The following is a 21,950-nucleotide window of genomic DNA, read 5'->3' on the forward strand; positions in this document are numbered from 1 at the left end:
AAAAACACTGCCCAAAGGGGGTCCTTCATCAACCAGAAGAGGAAGCAGCACTGCAATTCCCAACAGGCTGTTGATAACATTTTTGCTTTTATTGTCAATTTGAGCATTTCAGTGGGACTTCAGTTGGATAGGAGATACTTTAGTTGGATATTAGGCTTACCCGTACGTAACACACTTTATGTACTTACAAAAGAACATGGCTTTAAAAGGGGAAGAATAATGGCATTTGGAAAATAAAATAGTTTATAGCACTAAAGAGTCACAGTGCAATCAATGGTTTAATCAAACAACTACGTTATATATATAATATTTAAAGAACATAAATATTCAGGAAATTCACTACAACATGAAAATAAAAGCTTCACATTCTCTCACGCTTTTCAAAAGAACTGGAGACAAAGTGACAGCTCCTAGACAGACTGCTCAGCTTCACAACACCTCTCTTGCTTAAGGGACTGTCCCTCCCCTCAGCTCCCCCAGGAGGGATGCTGGCACTAATCTAGAAGTTCTCCCCAGTAACTTTAAAGCATTTAGCACAGCCACTCTCCCACCCCCCGTTATATTCCGTGGACATGCACTACAGTCTATACAGCAACGCTTCACAAAGTCAGCAAAAACAGGTTCCTAATAGCTGCCCCTCTGTGCTCTGGGGCCTGAACTCTTCCATTTCATGTCACAAAAGCCCAAGGCTCTCCAGTCAGAGGAAATAATTAAGTTACTCAAAGAAGCCTGTGCAGTTTCCACAGCGGGATAAAGCTGATCTGAACAGCAGCCAGCAGGGACACTATTTACAAGTGCTAGGAAAGCCCAAAGCCAGGGAAGGGCAAGTCCTTCCCAGGAGAATCCCCGAGCAGCAGAATACTTTTGTATCACATGCCAAAGCCAGTGGGAGTCCAGGGAGGACACAGGAGTGTAAACCACACACTGTGGAGTAAAGCCTGGTGCTTCCCACCTGCCACCAACTCCTTTTGCTTCGAGCCTCAGGGGCAAACAGGGGAGGGTTCATCAGCAAGTCTCAGAGCAAAGGGAGCCTCGTGGTGACAGCTTCCCTTCAGACAGGACATGGAACAGGTCAAGCTGCCCCCTCAGAGCCACAGCAAGATCCAGAACCAGGGTACAGGGGCTCTACATGCAAATGACCAGCAGCTACCAGGCCTTACAGCACAGCCCACTGCCACGTTGGGAAACTTGAGCCTAAAAGTAAGACACTAAATGGTAAACTTGGTCAAGTACTGAAGTTGTCTTCCAAAGTGCTAAGCCATGTTTGTTAAAGCTATGGCAAAGTAACAAAAGTAGAATCTTGGAGCAGCTAACAATTGAAGTCTTCACTACTCACACTGACACTGGGAAAGGTCCCTGCTGGGGTGGCACAATTCCCCAAAGCAAAGCATTTTGATGGCTGTGTGCTGGAATTTGGGGGATTTGCTTTAACAAAAAAGTTTTCTGGACAGTTCACAACAGAGATCCTACTCTAGCGAACAGAGCAGGGCTATGAAACATCCAGATTTCCTTCAGTTCAGCTGTGAGGACAGGGCAACATTGCAGGAGGGGCCAGGCAGGAATTAAGACTGGCATGTCCTGCATAGGGAAGAGTTATGGGTTTGGAAACAGCCATTAAAAACAAAACCAATCTGATGAACCACTTTGCACTGAAGTATTAAATTAAGCCCAGTAAACAGGAAGGTTTTAAAGTGTCAGTTTTCTCACTGCAGCTCTCTTTGGAATCCCAGAATCCTAGGATAGTTGGACTTGGAAGGAACCTTAAACACCATTTCAGTCCAAGCCCCTGCGATGGGCAGCAATACCCCTCACAAGATGCAAAATTCGCCTTTGTTCACAAGAAAATGTCTTAATGAACCTTTCCTAGGGAATCAGATTACCTCTAGCTGCAAGACTATCCCAAACCCATTCTCGGCCAATCAATTCTTCAGATGGATAACAGTCACCAAATTCCAACATTTAACACATTCCTTGGCATATGCTACTATTGAACAGACTTCCTTGGCCACCCAACACTCCACACTTCACAGAGGCTACTATAACTGTGTCTGATGGAGCAGAAATCCAGATTTACCTGGACAAAATGAAGCCATTCCAAACCGGAACACTGGATCAGACATCATGCATTAGGAACAAAAAAGCATCTCAAACACTGGAATGCACTGGAGATCATTTAGTCTCCTAGGGAAAAATCAAAAAACCCAACCCAAAGACTAAATTAAATACAGCGCAGAATACTGTCTAGTCATATTACTGAGTATACTGAGTGCCTGAAGGCACCATGTGTGCTGTCCATGAAGATACTGGTGGTGTCTTATTTTAATATTAAAGAAGTTGTAGCTATAAAAAGAGTTAGTTCCACCCCAGTTTCCCAGCGCTTATTTGTGCTCCTTGGTGGGGGCATAGTACAGTTCCATGGGTTTGTTCACTTTCCAGTACTTCTCACTGACCAGTTCCAGGGAAAAGGACCCATTTAGCACCTACAAGAGAACAGCAAAACAGGAATAAATTAGACAATCTAGTGTTATGCTGCGATACAGGCTACTTAAATCAATGCTTAAATGTGTTGGCTTGAAGGAGTCACCAGTAATGTGGCACAAGTTGTGGGGGGGAAAGAATGCAAGAAAGATAGTGCAGAAGGCAATGTCACCCCTGAGGAGTTGCAGCTGCACTGATCACCAAAGATCAGGACCAGCCCTGCCCTTAACAGGCCACAGCTGTGTCCAATAAGGATGAGTGCTATAAAAGAGTGGCTTAGCTGGGTGAGAAGGGTGTTGGAGTTTGTTGGTTGTGCTGTGAGGAAGGAGTCAGTGCTGCAAGGAGCTGCCTGTGAAAAATCTCTGAGAAGGTATGGGAGCTTTGCAATAAGATGACAACAACAAGTTGCAAGCTAAAAACCACAAAGATTCTCAAGTGTGTAAGCTGGGTCATGGTTGGTGCCATTGCTGCATTTTTCCCATTTAATTTCTATGCCTCCTTTTCTACCAACTAAGTTTTTGCCAAAAAACAACTGCCGTGCTGCTCTGTAAGCTGGTGCCATGAACTTCCCCTGAGCCCAGCAGTGTGTCTGGAGCAGGGGTGCAGCAGGGCTGTGCCTGGCGGGGCAGTGCTTACGGTGAACTGGCCGGCGGCGGTGGCGATGTAGATGGTGTACTGCTTCTCACTGGCCGTGTCCAGGTTCATCTGGTTGGACTCTCCTTTGCTCCGCAGCTCCTCCAAGGCCAGCCTCACTGCCAGGTACTTGGACAGGTGATCAACTGTGGCATTGCCTGAGGTCTTGATGTACCTGCGACAGCAGCCAAGAAGAATTTCCACAGATTGTCAGTAATGACTGAGCAGCAGCTGAGGGAAAAGCCATCTGCAACACCCCAAATATTAAAGGTCAGCTGTGAAAAGGCCTTTAGAGACAGTTCCCAGCTGAAGATTTGCATAGATTTACACACATCACAGAGAGATGTCTCATCAGCAGACAAAGCCAAGAAAAGACCTGAGGAAACACCATAAAACTACTCTCTGCTGTGAGCCAAAACTTGCAATCTGTGCTTGCACTGGATTATGAACAAAAAAGTCAGGAAAAGCTGCCAGCCTGCAAATCCTGCTGACACAAAGCTGCTCTGGAAACTGCTGACACTTATACAAGGTTTGTTTATTCCCAAAGAATCTTAGAGTAAGTAGAAAGAGGCTGATGTAACACGATCATCCCACTACTGAACTGCAATGCTAGAAAACCTTAAAAATATCTTTATTTGTGATCAAAAGCTTAAAACAGCTTATGATCGTATTTTTTATAATAGTTGAGCAGTACTATCTACCTGACTTGGAACAGAAAGAAGGAGAAAGTGCTTATTTGCATCTGGCCTTGGCACAGGGGGGCCCAGAGAAGCTGTGGCTGCCCCTGGATCCCTGGCAGTGTCCAAGACCAGGCTGGACGGGGCTTGGAGCAAGCTGGATAGTGGAACGTGTCCCTCCCATGGCAGGGGTGGCACTGGATGGCTTTAAGGTCCCTGCCACTTCATCCTGTGATACAGTTAAACAGGATGTGGTGTAACTGAAGTACATTGATGTTCAGAAGCCCCAAGAAGTGATGGAAAACCAAATCACCAGGAAATAGCAGCAGAACACCAGGAGATGGCAAAGGGCCACTGACCTTGTCTGTGCGCTGTCATCGTTCTCCATGAGGGTGGGGTGAGGCCTGAACACCAGCTCGATCTCGCTGGCCCCGTCCATCACGGGATCTATGGCCACAGTGGTGTTGTTGTTGTCCAGCTCCAGCCCAGAGTCATCTGAGGTTTTGGTCCTCTTGTTGCTGGGCCCAGCTTCCTGGTTGCTGTGTGTGGAGGCGTTGCTGCAGTGGGAGCTGTCGCCGTTGTCCTCGGCCCCGCTGCCGTTCTCAATCTGCTGCTTCTTGCCCCGCTGCAACCTGGCCACAAACAGGCACAGACACAGCCTGACCCATCCAGATTCCAGCCAGGTCACAACACACCTCCTCCCCAGGTGAGGCATGTGCACATGCAAGCACTGAACATTTCAGAGCCATTTAAAGTTAAAAAACTTACTAATATTAATTCTTTTGTAGAGAAAGATACTCATAGACAGAACTATTCATTTTTTCATGTCCTTCAAACACCTTTTAGCTATGTTTTAAGACTGTTTTAACTTCACACTGTTGTTTTTCAGGCAATTGCAGACCCTTATTTTCATCCAAGCGTGGATCAGAATTATTACACATTATTAGAATTATCACATCCACATATGATTGAAATTATTAAATCACACCATACTTTATCATGCAAAGTTTGGAGACTCTCTCCCAGCTGGCTCTCTTAGGTTTAAATGCACATCTGGAATTTCACCATGGTGTAAACACCACATATTCCAGCCTGTGAATTAAGTCACAACTAGGCCCCAAGTCCTGGTATTCTGTGCATTTATTGGCATGTAAGGGTAGCATTTAGGTACAGGATTCATGGTGTTATGGTTTCTTATCTAAGACACGACAGCCATAATTGGGTAAAGCTAAGCTGAAGTTTCTGTCAGGCTGCCACAGAAGTTGCAGGGAGTGATACAGAGATTTCTGATAGTAGATAAAAGGTTAAAAATCCTTTTGCCACAGGTTAAAAACTGTTTTGGCAGGTACCAGAGGAGGAACAGATTCTCAAGCTCCACAGGGCACGAGGACAGGCTTTGTATTTTTAGCCTCAAGGCAAACGAGGTGATTATGTACCTGTTCATAGCCTGAATCTTTAATCCCTCCTCGATGCTGTGACTCAGGGCTTGCTGGTTGTTGTGCTTGCTGATCCTGGCCAGCACCCTCTCCTGATGAGCCTCGTACTCATCCCGGCTCGGGTAAATCTTACTGATGAGAGCGTCGAAATTGGGGTCTGGCCGCAGGGATCTTTTGGAAACGAGCTTTTTGCGACATGTGGGACATTCTTTGTTCCTGGACACGGGCAAGAAGGAAGCAAACAACACTTAACTCTCCAGCAGTAACTAAACTCTGCCCTGGTGCTTCCATTCTTGGGCAAGGTGCTCACTAAGACTCAGTGTTTATAGTAAATCTGGAAAGGGGCTTCTGTCTCTTGACACATCAGGTGGTTGCAGATATTTAAACAAAGATCCCAAACAGATCTCTCCATGCTGCTTTTCTATTTTAAAGCATGTTTGAGCAAACTTTAGACTGAAGAGATCAGAAGTCCTAAGTTCTCCTCTTCTTTTCCTGGATGGATTTTTACCTAGAAAAAATGGATGTCCAATGGAAATTATACAGAGGCATAGTCTTAGGAGGAAGTTCTTCCCTGTGAGGGTGGGCAGGCCCTGGCACAGGGTGCCCAGAGAAGCTGTGGCTGCCCCTGGATCCCTGGCAGTGTCCAAGGCCAGGCTGGACAGGGCTTGGAGCACCCTGGACTGGTGGAAGGTGCCCCTGCCCATGGAAGGGATGGAACAAGATGGGCTTTAAGGTTCCTTCCAAGACAAACCATTCCAGGATTCTATGATTCCATTTTTTCCAACACTCACAGGACACATAATTTGAAATGGCTGAAGGTCACATAATTTGAAATATATCGTGGGAAAATGAACCCCATTTTTGTCAGTAATGTGTATTTTTGTTTCACTGTTACTGGATCTAAGGGACAAAAAGAATACAAAAAAGGTCTTCAACTCCTTGCAAGACACAAAATGATGAAATTATTTTTCATGAGGAAGCAATTAAATCTGTCTTCCAGAAATGGCTGAACGTGGAAAAACAGGATTTGAAAAGTGTGCGGCACATTCAGAAACTCCCAGTGCACAGTGACTGTCCCACATCAACCCTGCCAAGGACACTTCCATCTGAAGTGCACTGGACTGTCTAAGCCTTCTTCCCTCCACAGTGTTCATCCCTGCCCCTGGCACTATCCCCTTCTTGTCCTCTGGCAGTGTTCCATCCCTCTTCCCAGCAGCGTCCCATCCTTGGCAATGTCCCCTCCTCATGCCTTGGCAGTGTCCCATTCCCATGCCCTGGCAGTGTCATCCCCGCCGCATCCTGGCAGTGACCCCTCCCTGGCAGTGTCCTCTCCCTGTTCATTGGCAATGTCCCTCCCCCACAGCCCGGCAGTATCTCCTGGCAGTGTCCCTCTGCTGTGCCCTGGCCATGCCCCCTGGCAGCGCTCACACTCACGTACCCGCTCCTGAGGGCAGTGATGATGCAGTCGGCGCAGAAGCGATGCAGACACTCCTTGGTGGTCATGGTGTTCTTGAGCATGTCCAGGCAGATGGGACACATGAGCTCGCTGTGCAGGCTCCTGGGGGACACCACGATCTCCAGGCCATCTGTGATGGCTTCCTGGCAGCAAAGAAGGGAAAGGTTCTTTCCTGGGACTGAGTCCCCTCCTCATGGAGACAGTGTGTTTTACCCAAGGAAACACAGCAGAGAGACATGACACACAAACACATCAAGCACACAAAACCCCAGTGCTGCCAGCCCTGCCACACACAATAAACATAAGGAGCTGCTGGAGAGGGTCCAGGGGAGGCCATGAAGCTGATGAAGGGTTTGGAGCATCTCTGTGATGAGGAGAGACTGTGGGAGTTGGGCCTGGTCAGTCTGGAGGAGAGAGGATGGAGAGGGGAATCTCATCAATATATAGAAGTATCTCCAAGGGGTGTCAGAGAACAGTGCCAGACTCTGTTAAGAGCTGCCAGTGGGTAAAGCTCTGATGTTTGTAAGGACATAAAGGATGAGGAGCAATGGCCATAAACTAAAACACAAGCTCCACTCAACACGAGGAAGAGCTTCTTTCCTTGGAAGGTGCAGAGCCCTGAACAGCTGCCCAGGGAGTGGAGTCCCTCTCTCTGGAGACATCCCAAACCCCCCTGCCCCTGGATGTGCCCTGTGTTGCCTGGGGGCTGGGTGATCTCTAGAGGTGCCTCCCAAGCCCAGCAGTGCCACAGCTCTGGGATTACCTGGGGTGTTCTCTGCAGCTCGTACAGACTGAGCTCCCAGGTCTTGCTCAGAGGCTGCGTCCCGTTGGTCTGCACGGCCTGAGACATGGCTGGGGAAAGAAGGGACAGGGGCTGAGCACTCAGGTGGGTCTGCCTCAGGATCCTCTCCCTTCCCAAGCCACAGCAGTGTGTGTCCAGCCCAGCAGAGGCTCCAGGGAACAGCAGTCCCCCCACGTACCAGGCTCTGCTGTGTCACACAAGGATAATCCCCTGCTTGTACCACTCAGGAGAACTGGGGGAGCTGCTCAGCCGTGAACACTTGGCAAAAATCAATTCAGTTGCTAAACAAAAGTGACACAGAACTGAAGGCCAGAGAACATGGGCCACAAATGCCACCTGATGCGGAAAATATTCCTCAAACATCCACTTCCAAACAGGCACATGGGTCAGGCAGGGTCTGCTTCCCACACCGAGGGGAAGGGCAAAATGAGACAGGACACAGCACACCAGTCAAATGTGCTCACTGGAGCACACCACGAGGGCTTTTCCTTCTTCAAATCACATCCCGTGGGCTTTCCCGGCAGAAGTTTGAAGGATACTCAAAGATCAAGAGAAACCCAGTCACTGCATAATTTAAATAATAATAATAATAATTAAAAAAACAGCACGGCTGTTCCATCAAAATTTTACTATTATTGTATGAGATGAGGCAAAATTACCATACAGAGTCACTGCAGATGTGAAAAAGTCTGCAAAGTGACAGAAGAAATTATGTTTCTGAACAGAAAATGCTATTATGTTGGAGGAGAGGAGGCATTGCTTCCCATGACTCCAAAAAATGCCTGCCTTGAGCAGGAAAACTTATCCCAGAGAGTGGTATGTTTAAAAAAATAATTGTAACTATGTAAGTGGCAAGACTGCAGTTGCAAACCTTCTTTGTAGGTGGAAGAAACAGAAGTGCTTTTATTCCTTCTTTAAATATGGGTTTCCAGACCCTTCAATTCAGCAGCCAAATGCATTTCCTATTGGCATCTACCACATATATTATAATCTATTTTCCAACTCATTAAGCTCTCTACGAAAAGTCCCAAACTCTCTGGAGAACAAGATTACTATATAAGCTTTAATTAATTGTAAAGGGAAAAGCAAGATAATCTGTGCAGAGTATTAGATCTGCTTTCATCCAGGCACGGAAATCAGAGTTTTCTCACTTGGTATTCTCCTCCTTTTGAAAAAAAAGCCTGACATAAAATAGCCACATCCACTAGTATGTTTATTAATTAGAATCACAGAATCCTGGAATACTTTGGGTCTGAAGGAAGCTTTAACACCATCCGGACCCAACCCCTGCCATGGGCAGGGACACCTTCCACTAGCCCAGGCTGCTCCAAGCCCTGTCCAACCTGGCCTTGGACATTCCCAGGGATCCAGGGGCAGCCACAGTTTCTCTGGGCAATCTGTGCCAGGGCCTCCCCACCCTCACAGGCAGAAATTTTTTCCCAATATCCCATCTAACCCTGCCCTCTGGCAGTCCAAACCTCTCTCTCTCAGAGCCACCAACAAGCAGTAGTTGTTTGGATTAAGGCTGTGGCTAGAGGGCCATTCTTGTCAATCATTAAGAAAACCACCTTAATCAATATTATATGGGCCCCTGCAAGACTGACTCAGTCTCCAGGCACAGCAAAAACCCTGAGCACAAACTCCATAATTACAGGGGACACACATCTGTCACTATCAAAGCCAGAGATGATTGATAAATCGACGCATTACACCTCAACAAATCTGAAGAAAACCAGTTGGGATTTAAAAATTTAAGAACATAAGCCTTGTTCCTGAAGCACTGGAAAACATGCAGTTACAGGAAAAATAACAGTAAGGAACACCCTGTCTGGAAGGCCCTTGGATCTCCTGCCTGCTCACTGGCTGGGGAATTTATGCTGGGATGTCCTTCTTCCAAATGTGCTTGCACAAAAAACTCCAGCAGACTAATATCCACACTTGTTACACACCACATTCGCTTCAGAACCTCTTAAACAGAAATATACCTAATTATTTACTCCAATGTAGTCATGACTGAAGTAGGGTGGGCATTTGGATATCTCACTCCTGAAGCTGTCCAGTAAAACTGTCCACTTGGAGCAGAACTGTGGGCATCCAAAGGAGGAGCTCAGCACCACCATTTCTCTGCTCCTACCCTTTCCAGCTCATTTTTCACAGGTTTCCACCCTCAGATCCACCAGTGAGTAAAAGCTCCTTAGTCCTATTGCTGAAAAAGTGTCAGGTCTGAATATGTAACATTTGCTGAGCTCTAGCCCAGCACTAATCTTGATGGTGGTCCTGCTTGAAACAGGGAGCAGGGGATGCCATCAGGGATCCCTCACAACCTGGATTATGCTCCAAAATGCTTTGCAGGGCTGTTTCAGCCCAGACAAAGGCTAGAGAGCATCTGCAGTGTGGTTGTGTCAGCACACCTTGAGATCAGAGAAAGGCTGGAATGGTACCAAGCAGTTGGAGAGAGAACCCACAAACCCAGCTCAGGTGTGACCATAACCACACCACCCCCATTCAACTTTCTGTGATACTTCCATGAAAAAAAAAAACCACTTATGAGGAAAAAAATTGCATCAGGCTCTTTAAAAAAAAAGATTACACATATTTTTAGAGAGTATTAAAATCTTAGAAATAACTGATTTCTGTTCCAAGTTGTAAAAGGTAAATATTTGGACTTAAAACAGTAAGACAGTCAGACCTCTATTCAGTGTGCCAAATTCAACAGCACCTTCAACCATTTCTGGGTTTTCTTCCTCAGGATTAATTTCTTTAAAAACAGGTATTCATAGTGCAGTTGCTTGGAAATTTAAAAGGTTTAGAGCTTTAAGTTTTACTCTCTCTCACACTATGACTAGTATTGGGAACAGACTGCACGTTTTCACAGAGTACTCAGTCATTCATTTCAAATGATTCAATTAAAGCATTCTGAAATTTAAGGTTTTTTCTGGTTTTATTTGTTGGCTTAGAGCTTGATTGGAAAAAAAAAATCCACACAATCCGGAAGACACTATTTGAAGGAATTAACCTTCCCTGCACTTCCCTGGCAGTTAAGGTAGCTTTACATCCAGCTGTAATCCAGGACAACTGGTACTAGATTATAATCTAGTATGTTTAGTATTCACTCTGAAGTTGTGTGATGACATCTGACTGAGGGAAAAAATAATACTGGCATTTCTGAAACCTTGGAAGCACATGGTCTTTTACAGCTTCTTGGCTGTTATTTACTCTCCTAAGAAAGTGTTTTGCCTTTGAGGTATGGAATCTTCATGCACACAGCCACTCACAATTCCCTGGCCCCGAGATGGATCAATGCATGGAGCTGGGCAGCATTTCCAACCTGGCTGTCAAGCTGCTGCTCCTGGCCTGGAGACACTGGAGTGTGACCTCACACAAACCATCTGCTGTGCATCTGGACACCTCTGGAAGGGCTCCATGAATCCCATGCTGACAGAAGCATCCAAAGGGAGATAATCCCCCTGGTCTAGATGTCAAGGGCAACAGGGGAAAATAAAGTATCAAATCAAACTGATGATCAAACTCCAGGCTCTTTTATGAGCATTGGGAACAGCCATGTACTTCTGGACATGACACAAAGATGTGACTGATTTTAGGTTGGTGCTTCTCTGTACATTTACAGCAGGAAAGTGTGGCAGCATTGAAGCACCCTGAGCCCAGGTACATCCCTCCTGTGGAGCTGAAGCTCAAATTTCAGTTTATTCTAACAAGGTCTGTACTCTGTATGGATCTGGCTTCTTCACACCACCTCCCAGATCACTCCATTCCTGTCAATAACCTTCAGACCTCAGTGTCAGCTCCTCATTCCCAGTTCTGTATCCTATCTTCCGAGACATCTCCTCAGCTAGAAAAACTGGAATACATAAAAAAAACCATGACATTTCCAGAGAACTATCTATGTCATCAGTTGCCTTTAACGTGTCCAGAATTCACCTGCTCAAACTCATCACATGTCAAACCCAAGCTATTCCTAAATTACAAAGCCTAGACTTTTTTTTTTTAAATCTTAAAGGATTAATTTGAAAACTTTTCAGGTTTTGGTACACACACACACACGTGCACACAAACGCAAACATTGCCCACTGTCCTAATGCATCAGGCAGTAAGATTATTTTAATGATTAGAGCTCAAATCCTGGAACTTAGCCTTTCACATCACCTATATCTCATCCAAAGTAGTATGAAAATATGTTACAACATTAATGTCTTCTGCCAGGAGTAGAAACAAAACCCAAAACTGCTACAGGACCAGCAACTTTTCACTATTCCTGTGGGTCAATAGATCAGGCAAACATTTGACCTCAAATGTGCCAAAGACTTTAGCCAAGAATTAATATAAAAAGGAAAACAGCCAATACCAAGCTATAATTTAGCCCTGTGAAGCAACAATCTTAAGCAGAACTCTGGGGGAGTGAGCAGAATTGTGATTTTATCTGCTGCTTATTAGATTTTATGCCAAGGTTTTCATATTATCAAGCATGGTACTGCATAGTATGTGTGTGACTACCCAGGTGAATTTCAAAAATAAAGTCCTTTATCTCTTAAATTAACATTAGACTTCAGAATTAATCGCCAGCTGAGAAGGAGAAAAGCCAAAGTTCCTTTCTAAAATTCATTTCAGTGCTGTATCAGATCAGAACAGGAGGGATAAAGGACTGAAAACTTTTGGGAGCAAACAAAAATAAAGCTTCAAACTCCAGAAAAGTTGAATCCGTGACAGCAGCTAAAATGTACAAACAATTCATAATATGTGTTGCCTTAGGATATTTTTAATGAGATTTAGTTTTTAATTTTTCCTTGCCCTGCTCTGCTGGCACATTTTTTTGAGGCTAAACCACTCTCTTGTTGTGTCCTTGAAGTAACAGCTGCCAAAAGCAAGATCTGAGCACTCTAACCACTAAGGTGAAGTTTAATAATTTCAGTACCTCTGCTGTGGCCTTTAAATTTTCTGTACATTTTAACAAAAATTCTATGAATATCCATGCACTACAATTCAGAATCTTCTGCATCTTCATAAATACTGTGGTTCTGCCAGAGGTATGTGCAGGATTCCAGGTTCCTTCCAAGAGCTATGTTAGAGAGCCATAAGGATTGCTCTCCCACTTGGCAGTGAAGCCACAAGCAACGGCAACAGAATTTTCTTGATGAGAACAAAAAGACAGCTTGGTTATTAATAAACAGAAAATAAACTCCCCCACAACACTTGAGAGACAAAAAGACTCAAGCAATTCTATGTCTGATTGACTTAATAGCTGCAATAAATATCTAAAAGCAAAACAGTGAATTTGGCAAGCGGGCAGCTCTCACCTAAAGCGGGGCAACAGCAAAGAACAATTTCTGCTTCAAGGACTCCCCCACAAGTAAGACTGTCCATTTTGTGAACAGTACTACAGGAGCGACACTTAATACAATTTAAACCAACACTTACACAAAACAGTGCAAGGTTATTCCCAAGAGGTGAAGAGTAAAGAATGATTAGGTTTTAATTAGTTAGCAGAGCACTACTGCTAACTCCCCGCTGTCTGCAAGAGAGCTCCAGGATCCACAAGTGGGGGGAAAGCAGACAGAGGTAATTCCTAAAATATTTCTCCACTGCAACAAGTCTAAACAGCTACACAATATCAAATGTTGCTCATTCCTTCGAAAATTAAGAATTTAAGGTCAGCTCTGACAGCCAGTCATTTGAATCAACAGAAAACCAAGCAGAAGCAAGCTGAGGCTCAACAGCATCTCTTCACCAATCTCTTTACTCTCTGTCTGCATCATTATTAAACTGCTGACCTATTCAGAAAAAAAACAGGTAAAAGGTATTTAAGGAAAAAAAAAAGTGGAAGAAATTCCTTTACTCCAATGCTTCTTTCATGCATGTTCCTGGAGCTGGTGCTTCAGTAAGAGGAGATTCAGTGCTCCTAAGAAAAATACAACTGAGCAGTCGCAGACCAGAGTCTCATTTTTAAAGCTCATTTCCCCCCCCCCATTATTTTTTTTTTTTGTAAGCAAGGGAAAGAGTTAAAAGAAAGATGAAGAAATTCACTTAGCCCAATGTCTATTTCACATATAAGACTGAAGGCTTTCCTATAGCCTGTATTTCTATTCAATGACAGCAGAGCACTGAAAATGCCAGAATTCTGCTCCTATCACCCAAGATACCCAACCAAGTCTTTATACTCAACCCATTACCACTCATCACTCCTAAAACACAAAGCATCATTGACCAAGGGAAACCCATGCAATTTATTTTGCTGGCACCTGCATATTATTTCACCTCTAAGACATGACAGAAAGTGCTTTTCTTGGCAGCTGCAGCAAGGCTGGTGCTTCAAAGCTTTGAAGCCAAAGGCCAGCAATTTTAGCCACTGAAGAAGTGAAAAAATACCTCCAATGTCTGTGTCCCTCTATTATCATAAATTTGAATGCAGACAACAATATTATTAAACACTGTGAGTAACAATTCATGAGGACTCTTGATTTGTCTGTCATTGCTGAAAGGCACTGTCACAGTCACACCCAGCCACAAACTTGTACCTGACACTGCAGCTCATGCTGACCAGCAAAAATTCCTCCCACCTCCAATAAAGCTAATACTTCCAACAAATATTTTTAATTCCAAATGTACTGCTTATCCACATCCACTGCTATCACAGTCAGCGCCTCTGTCTTCGCTGACAGCTGAATGTCAGCTCTGAGCTTGACATGATGTATAAGGAAGTCAAATTATCTCATTACACAAGTTTTTAATGGAAACACAGATGAATACAAATCAGAGCACCTCTGCAGGGAACTCCTATGGCAAATCGAGTCTTTGTCACTGAATGAATGACATTCGACGAAAGAATTCTCCCCAAGCAATAATAATTTCACCTGCACACCAGTCACAGTTTTTCAGACGCAAGCAATTCCCTTTAATCCTTAAAAGCCCATGTGCAGGGCACAGTTATCACACAGATAACTACTACCAAACAGGGATGGATTACGAATTATCGTACTGGAAATCATCTTTCTCTACTAGCTGTCCTCTGCATTTCTGTAGAATTAGGCACTTGATCCAATTATTTTCCATAGAAGAGGATCTGAAAAACAAACAGCTTACAAAAATCCCGAGAAGAATATTGCTCAGTGCTCGCTTTATAGACACACGGTGCCATAGGGTTGGTGTAAGGAAGGCGAGCGATCCAGAAGAGCTCCTGCAGAATGCAAAACTTGGCAAGAAGCAAGCGCTAAATTCGTACGGGAAGCAGCGGGAGCGATGTGGAGGGAGGAGACACATCCTCGGCTCCCGGCACAGCGTCCTGCTGCACCTGCTGCCCTGTGGGAAGCGACATTTTCCCGGAGGCAGCCGGGTGGCTCCCAGCGCCAGTTTGTGAGCATCACGCCCCGCCAGCACCGCTCGGCACGGGCTGCGGGACAGACAAAAGACCGGCAAGGCCGAGCTATAAATCACACCCAGGATCGCAGCGCTCAGGGGGGCGATGCGCAGAGCCAGGGGAGCGGCGCGGGGCTGTGTCCGTGAGCTGTCCCCGGCCGGGGATGGCAGCGGCGGTGCCGGCTGCTGCTGCTGCGCTACTGCGGCTGCGATGGAGCCCCGTTCTGCCTCTGCCTGCAGCTCCCGGGCTGCACACATGCACCTCATATGCATCCCTACGTGCACGCATAGGGAGATAGCTGCGTGCATATAGGTATGTGTGTACAGATGGATACCCCGGCTGCTTCGCGCTCGGCAGCCCCACGCTGGCCCGGGGGGCGGCTCGGTGCCCCGCGACCCTGCAGCACGGCCGGGCTGGGTGCAGTCAACGGGGGCTCCAGGCTGCCATCGGGCCGCTGGCCACGGCTCCTGTGGGACACCCCGACCCCCGCCCCGCCGGAATAGCCCGGCAGCCCCCCCGCCGCCTCCCCGCCCGGGGTCAGCCCCGCTCGGACACCGCGTCCCGGCACCCGCGGCTCCGCACCCGCCCCGGTCCCGCGGGGACAGAGAGCCCCGGCCCCGCGCTCACCGCCCGCCGATGCCGCCTCAGTCCGTGGCCGGCGGTGCCGCCGCAACCCCCGCAGCACAATATGGCGAGCGGCGGCTCCGCAATGGAGCTCGGGAAATAGAGGGGAGTTACATATTCATGGCCGGGGCTGGGCAGGGGGAGCGCGGACGGGGCCGCCGTGCCCGGGCCGCCCCGTGCCCTCCTCCGCCTCCTTCACGGCCGGGGCGCGGCGGCCGCGGCCGGGGTTCCTCGCTGCTTCCCCCGCCCTGCCCACACCTCCGGCCCCGCCGCCAGTGCTCCGTATCCTTTTCCCTTCCCTTTCGTTTCCCGTTCCCGGGATGCGGCACCGCGTCCTGCCGGGCTCCCTCCGCACCACTGCCCCTCTCCTTTGACCGCCCTCCCCGGCCAGGGGCGGCTGAGCCGCGCCAGGAGAGGCTCAGGTCTCACATCTGGAGGAATTCCTTCCCGGAAACGGGAATTAGACATTGGAGAGGGCTGGCTGCCCGGGAGGCGGTGCAGTCACTGTCCCTGGAGGTGTTTAAGGACAGGCTGGCTGTGGCACTTGTCCCACGGCCTGGTTGACAGGGTGGCGTTGGGCATAGGTTGCCCTCGATGGTGCCAGCGGTGTTTTCCAGCCCCGGTGCCTCTGTGGTTCCCTCAGCCAGCCCCGGGGCCGGAGGGCGGGCGGGTGGCGGTGCCGGGCCGCAGCGGGGCCGGCCCGAGCTGCCCCCGCTGTCCCCGGGGAGCCGGGTGAGCCTGCGGGCCACAGGAATGGGGCGATTGCCGCCTCATTGCCGGCTCCGCCACAGCGCTGCCCCGGGGATGAATGCACGGCCTCTGCTGGCTGTGCTGCCGGAGCTCCGGGGCGCTCGGACACCGCTCCCCGAGGGACGTGCCGGGAGCACCAAGGCGGAGGGAAGCGCTGAGCCCGGGCAGGGAGGGCAGGGAGGCACCGAGCCCAGCGCCATCCCCGCAGCCTTCAGACCAGGGACAGAAGCTGAAGCGGGACTTGCGGCCTTTCTGTTCACGATACACCTTCAGGTGTTCTCCAGCATCTCCGCTCTGCGGTCCTGACCTGAAATAAACGTTTGTCTTCCCGTGTCTGCGTTTTAACGTTTGGTAAATTAAAATTGGTTTTATGAGCTGTGGGTCTTCAGGGGTGCCTTTACTGGTCTTGGCATTAACTGTTTTATAGCGATAGCAAGGCAGCGCACTTAGTGTAATTAAATCTGGTGTGAGTAAAAAGTGAACAGAGATCAGACGTGAGTTTGAATTAATACTTCAGTCTTTAATCATGCAGCAATATAATTAAGATTATTCGATATGGAGTATTTAAGGCAATTCAATACAGAGTATTTAAGGCAATTCAGTATGAAGTGTTGCAAGTTCCTAGAGTGTTATAGTTAGCGTTCTCATCATTAGAATATTTTATAAGTCGTGGTTTGGACCTTCACCTCTTCTTGCAAAACATCACATATTTTTGAGACATTCTAGCCTAAGCCAGATTATTCCTAAGTAACTTTTTATGGAGTAATTACTTTTTATGGAGTAGTTTTTTATGGGGTGCACTCCCTCACACCCCTTATGACCTATACTGCAGCCTATATAATTGATCCTTACAAGACATTGATAAGTCAGTCAGGGGTAACGTCTCTGTTTTCTAAGAGTGATCAAATGTCTCAGATAAATCCCAGAGGGAGTCAGCTGTGGACACGATTGAACAGTCCTTGCTCTTGATTTGGTTTCTTAAAGAATTATTATCCTGAAGTGGGTTATGTTGAGCTCTTTCAGTGTTAAAACTCAAAGCTGATACAGAATGGAATAAGAGATTCTGATACATTCCTCTCCTTAGAATGACACTAGTCAGAACTAATGACTGAAATTTTCCTCAAATTTCAGATATTCAGCAGTGCCAAGGAGAGGAAAATGTTGTCTGGCAAGTTATTGTGGTACCAGAAGCGCCCTTTGGTAAAAATTGCTTCTCTTGTTAATTGCCTGCAGCACTGAGGTGAGTGAAGAAGTACTGATACTAATGTACCGCTGCTAGTAAAATTTATTCTATGTGAGAAAAGCTTAATGCTGTGAAAATAAGATTTGCAAAATGAGAGCATGCAGTTGTCAGGAAGGCAGATCTCCAAAAGCAGATGGAGCGCAAGTGTTGGAATCACAGAATCCCAGAAGGGTTTGGGTTGGAAGGGACCTAAAATTCATCTCGTTCCAACCCCCTGCCATGGGCAGGGGCACCTTCCACCAGCCCAGGGTGCTCCAAGCCCTGTCCAGCCTGGCCTTGGACACTGCCAGGGATCCAGGAGCAGCCACAGCTTCTCTGGGCACCCTGTGCCAGGGCCTCCCCACCCTCACAAGAAGAAATCTGGTAAAGTGCAAAACTATACACTGGCATGTAAATTAACAAGCTGTAAATATTTCTGGGAACCTTTTGCTGAAAGAGACACATAAAGAAATTCAACACATTTACGCTGTGCTAATGATGTCCAGCTCTGTATTTCTAGGAATATTTGCTTGATTCTGTTTTATATTTCCTGTATGATTTCATAGTGGCACCATGGATCTCCTCTGCAATGTGGTGCTCTTGCTGCTTTTAAGGATGTGAGAAAAGGCTGCCAAGTACTTTCCAAGTGCAGGCTGTCCTCCTGCCAAGCCATCAGCATCAGGGTTTGTGCTCAGGGCAGCTGTGGTTCAGATGCAGAGCTGTGCTCCCCACCAGGAGCCCTGAAGGCACAGGGACACTGCTGCCATGCCCAGGGGATTGGGGACCATGTCCCTCATGCTCTGCACTCCCTAGATCATACCCAGATACTGTGTCCCGTTTGGGGCTCTCCCTGCTGGAAAGGCATTGACAGGCTGGAGGAAGGGAAGGGAAGGCAGGCCCCCAGGATGGCTGGGGCTGGAGAAGTTCCTCTGGGAGGAAAGGCCATGGAAGCAGGGCTTGCTCAGCCTGGGGCAGGCAGGGCTTTGGGGACCTACACATCCAGCCTTCCTGTGAGGTTACTGAGCCAAGGTCAGGGGTGACAAGAAGCCAAAACAAGGTGTTCTAGATGAATACAGGGAAAATCTATTCCCCATGAGGACACTCAACAGCAGCACAGTTGCCCAGCCAAGTTGTGCCATCTCCATCCTGGGAGGTTTTCCAAATGCAGGCAGTTCAGGCCCTGAGTGACCCCAGAGCTGACCTGCTCTGGGCTGAAGCTTGGACAGGGACTTCTGAGGACCCCTCCAGCCAAGATATTCCATCATCCTGTGATTCTGCACTTGGTTGCAAGACAAGAAAGCCTGGGAAGATGGATAATATTGTATTTCAATACAACACAATGCTCTGTTTTGGGAGCATTTTTGTTCTCTGCACCAGGTAGCAAAACCATGCAGCATGAGAGCTGAGAGAGGTTTCATCAGCTCCTGCTTTCCACTGTTCCTCCTGTAATGGAAACAATTCTTCTGCTCCTTGCAGCAGGAAAATAATAGTAAAGAAAATTACTCCAGTCAAGTGAGACATGTTGTTTCCATGTCATCCTTTCAGGTAAAATATTTATTACCTGTTAAAGTGATTGAAGGTCACCTGTTCATTTCCTTTCAGAAACCAGCATAGAGAGGGAAGGAAAAGAAAATACTCATGTTGTAAAAATCTGCAGGGAGAGAACTGTAAATAGGAGGCAAAAGATGGGGAAAATCGGGAGAAAATGTCCATGCTGGTGCATTACTCCACTGTAACATTACAGTACATTATAGTAAAGCAAGATAAGGGTATAAATAAATTATAGCAAAGGAAAACTAAATGGGCATTGGCAGGATGAGGTAAGGTCTGCCCTAGCAGTAGTAAAATAATCCTTTTCCCATGCCAGACAGAGCAGGAGGGATTTCTGAGGCATTTACCCTTTGTGCAGGGTACAAACTGTGTGCAGAGCAGCTTTGCTCAGGATCAGCTCAAGTACAGTGGGGCAGGAGGAAAAGGCACTGAGGTTCTGAATCAACTCTGGCTCAGGACCAATGGCTTTGCTACAGTTTAAGATTTAGATTCTTTAAAAATAAAGCAGAGCAAGCAAGCTGTGTGATCTTTCATGAAAAATATTTGATGTTTTGAATGGGAAATTAGCCAAGATTGCTCAGCACAGATTGGTACTGTGTGGTAACTGTGATGTGCCTCTTCCTCCTGCCAGAGCTATAGCAGGTTGGTCAGAATGTCGAATGGCAGTCAAGGGGAAAAGCCCTTTTCTGGATCATAAGAGACCTGCAAGATAATACCCCAGTGATATATCTGCAGAACTTTGCAGATTGTGGCTTTATTTTGAGGCTTGTAGACAAAATAAGTGAGAGGGAGAGAGTTGGGGCCGATTAACAACTCACAGAGGTAACTTGAATAAAGGTAAATGGTAACAGAATCCATGTTGTTCAAGGATCAAGATGTACAAATTAGGGATTCTAATAGCTGTATTCCTCTGGAAAAGAAGCTTGGCATGAGACATTACAGACTCTTCAGTATTCAGGCCCTGCCATTATTAAGTATTTGCTTTCAAAAAAGTAATTTAAAATCAGTATTTTGTAGCCAGCATTTGACACTAGAGGAAAAGATACTGCTAAAAACAGCAGCTGGTAAATCCAGAATGAGCTACGAGTGGAAGAGATAGGAGCAGGTAGTAAAAGAGTGGATCTCATTTAGGAAGGGTCAAAGACTTATTTTTTCCCCTCCAGTGTATCCCAAAAATTTCAATGTACTTGATCCCAGCAGAGCTTTAGTGGAGAAATGCACTGCTCAGGCAGTGAGCAAGCAGGGAGCAACAAATCTTCCACCTTTGATGGGAACAGTGCCAGGCAAAGTTCTTTGACGCAAATGGGGAAATAAATACCTCAAATATCTCAACTCTAAACTTGTGATATAAAAAAACAGAAGGATGATGATGATAATAATAATCCCACAACCACAGCTGGGGAACACTGCTATCAGTGACTGGCAGTAATTCAGAAGCGTTTTCATAGCAGCATTCAACTGCAGGGTTCAGAAAGTGATTGTATCAGCAAAATAAAAACAGAAGTCAAAACTGGCCAAGAATTGGAGGAGTAGCTGCAAGATACTATTTATTATCTGTTTCATAAAGTGAAGTTTCAGGCAGTGATCAAAGGGTTTTGCCAGTTCAGTAAATGAAGGATAGTTCCAAGTAGCACGTCCTCAAATCACAGAAATGGCTACACAACTGAAAAAGCATCTGAAATTCACATTCTTCAACAGTCATGAGGCAAAACCCCAAACTCACTTAGACTGAAAAAAAACATGTTTACAAAATCTGTAGCCTTAGGGCTTACCTCAGAAATTCACTATATTTTCAGAGTATGGTTCTTTGAGAAGATATATTACATCTTCTTAGCTTTGGAAATGTCTCCAAGGCACATTAAGACATTTGACTGAAATAGAAGAGGTGGATAATTAGTGGCATCATTTGTAAACATATGCTTAATTGGGCTTTTGGAGAGGGGTAGCATGCATTTAATGCCTGGTATTAATTCTGCATTTGATATTTACAATAGTGTATTTAACAGCTGTAGGATGACAGAGCATGTAATCACTTAATCAGATAATTAGCTTATTACAAATATTTTCATTTGTCGAGATTTTTATTTTAGGCTTTACCTATATATCCCTTTAATGCAGCAAAAGAATTAATTGCACTCATCTAAAACTTGTTGTTCAGCCACTACAAAACACAGGTGGGACTTCCCAGCCATGAAATATGGGCAGCTTGTTCCACAGGGTGGGAGTAGCACACTGAGCACGGGGCTGACTTCTCCCTGAGGGGTGCTGTGTGTATGGTCTGTCCCTTGTAACCAGTGCATATTCCAAATTCAGTCTGCAAAAGATAAGCTCATTTCTTCTATTCCCAGAAATCCAGGGGCCTGAGGTAAAGGCCAAGGAGTGGGATCTCATTATAAGTAACTTGGGGAGAGCAAGAAAATGTTCTTTCTGTGCTCTGCAAAGGGGGCAGTGAGTAAAACAGAACCCAACTTTGATATCAAACTGGTTTTCCTTGTAACTTTGTTTACTACTTTTATTATTGTAAGTGGATTGAAGGGAAAGAAATCTTGTTTTTTACCTTGCTTCCTTAGAAGATTTTGCACATCCTTTCAGAGGGGTTTAAGTAGTGTCAGGGTAAAGAAAGCAGAATGCTCCAGCTCTGGTACCTAGCAGAGGTGGTTTGAACTGAAATAGGGACATGATTAAACCCTGCTTACAACTTTTTAATCTGTCATTCAGCAAACAACATCCTGCTCTCTGCAGTAAGGAAACAAGGGTGTTTAAAGCCTGCCAAATGAAGGGAAGTTCTGTGTACGATGTTTGGAAATAGTTTTTAAAGAAATAACTACATAGAAAGTGTTGCAAAGATGAAGTCAAAGATTTATGAGGCATATAGGGTGTTTGTGGGATGAACTACAGGCTGAGACTAACCCACAGTAAAGCTGTTTCTTGCACTGATGAACTTTTCATTGA

At 46.2% G+C, this 21,950-nt stretch overlaps 1 protein-coding gene across 1 annotated transcript; it reads right to left on the minus strand.

Moving 5' to 3' along the window:
• Window positions 1-68: 68 nt before the first annotated feature.
• On the minus strand, window positions 69-15,907 carry RNF2 (ring finger protein 2). Its single transcript, XM_064720433.1, has 7 exons — window positions 15,479-15,907; window positions 7,444-7,532; window positions 6,663-6,823; window positions 5,225-5,440; window positions 4,148-4,420; window positions 3,115-3,286; window positions 69-2,480 (listed from the first exon to the last, which is right to left on the minus strand). Exons 2-7 carry the CDS (start codon window positions 7,528-7,530, stop codon window positions 2,379-2,381), a joined length of 1,011 nt encoding a protein of 336 aa, XP_064576503.1. The 5' UTR covers window positions 7,531-7,532; window positions 15,479-15,907; the 3' UTR covers window positions 69-2,378.
• Between the last annotated feature and the right edge of the window lie 6,043 nt (window positions 15,908-21,950).

This window comes from Zonotrichia leucophrys, chromosome 8 (assembly GCF_028769735.1).
Source record: "Zonotrichia leucophrys gambelii isolate GWCS_2022_RI chromosome 8, RI_Zleu_2.0, whole genome shotgun sequence".
Lineage (NCBI taxonomy): Eukaryota > Metazoa > Chordata > Aves > Passeriformes > Passerellidae > Zonotrichia > Zonotrichia leucophrys.

What these genes read in the sequence shown, in the direction of transcription:
- RNF2 (XM_064720433.1), bottom strand. Translation starts at nt 7,530, where the DNA reads ATGTCTCAGGCCGTGCAGACCAACGGGACGCAGCCTCTGAGCAAGACC. An exon ending in AAGATTCAGGCTATGAACAG is followed by an intron (nt 4,421 to 5,224) that starts GTACATAATCAC and finishes GTTTGTGGCCAG; the next exon opens with GTTGCAGCGGGGCAAGAAGC. An exon ending in CCGCCGCCGGCCAGTTCACC is followed by an intron (nt 2,481 to 3,114) that starts GTAAGCACTGCC and finishes GTTCTCTTGTAG; the next exon opens with GTGCTAAATGGGTCCTTTTC.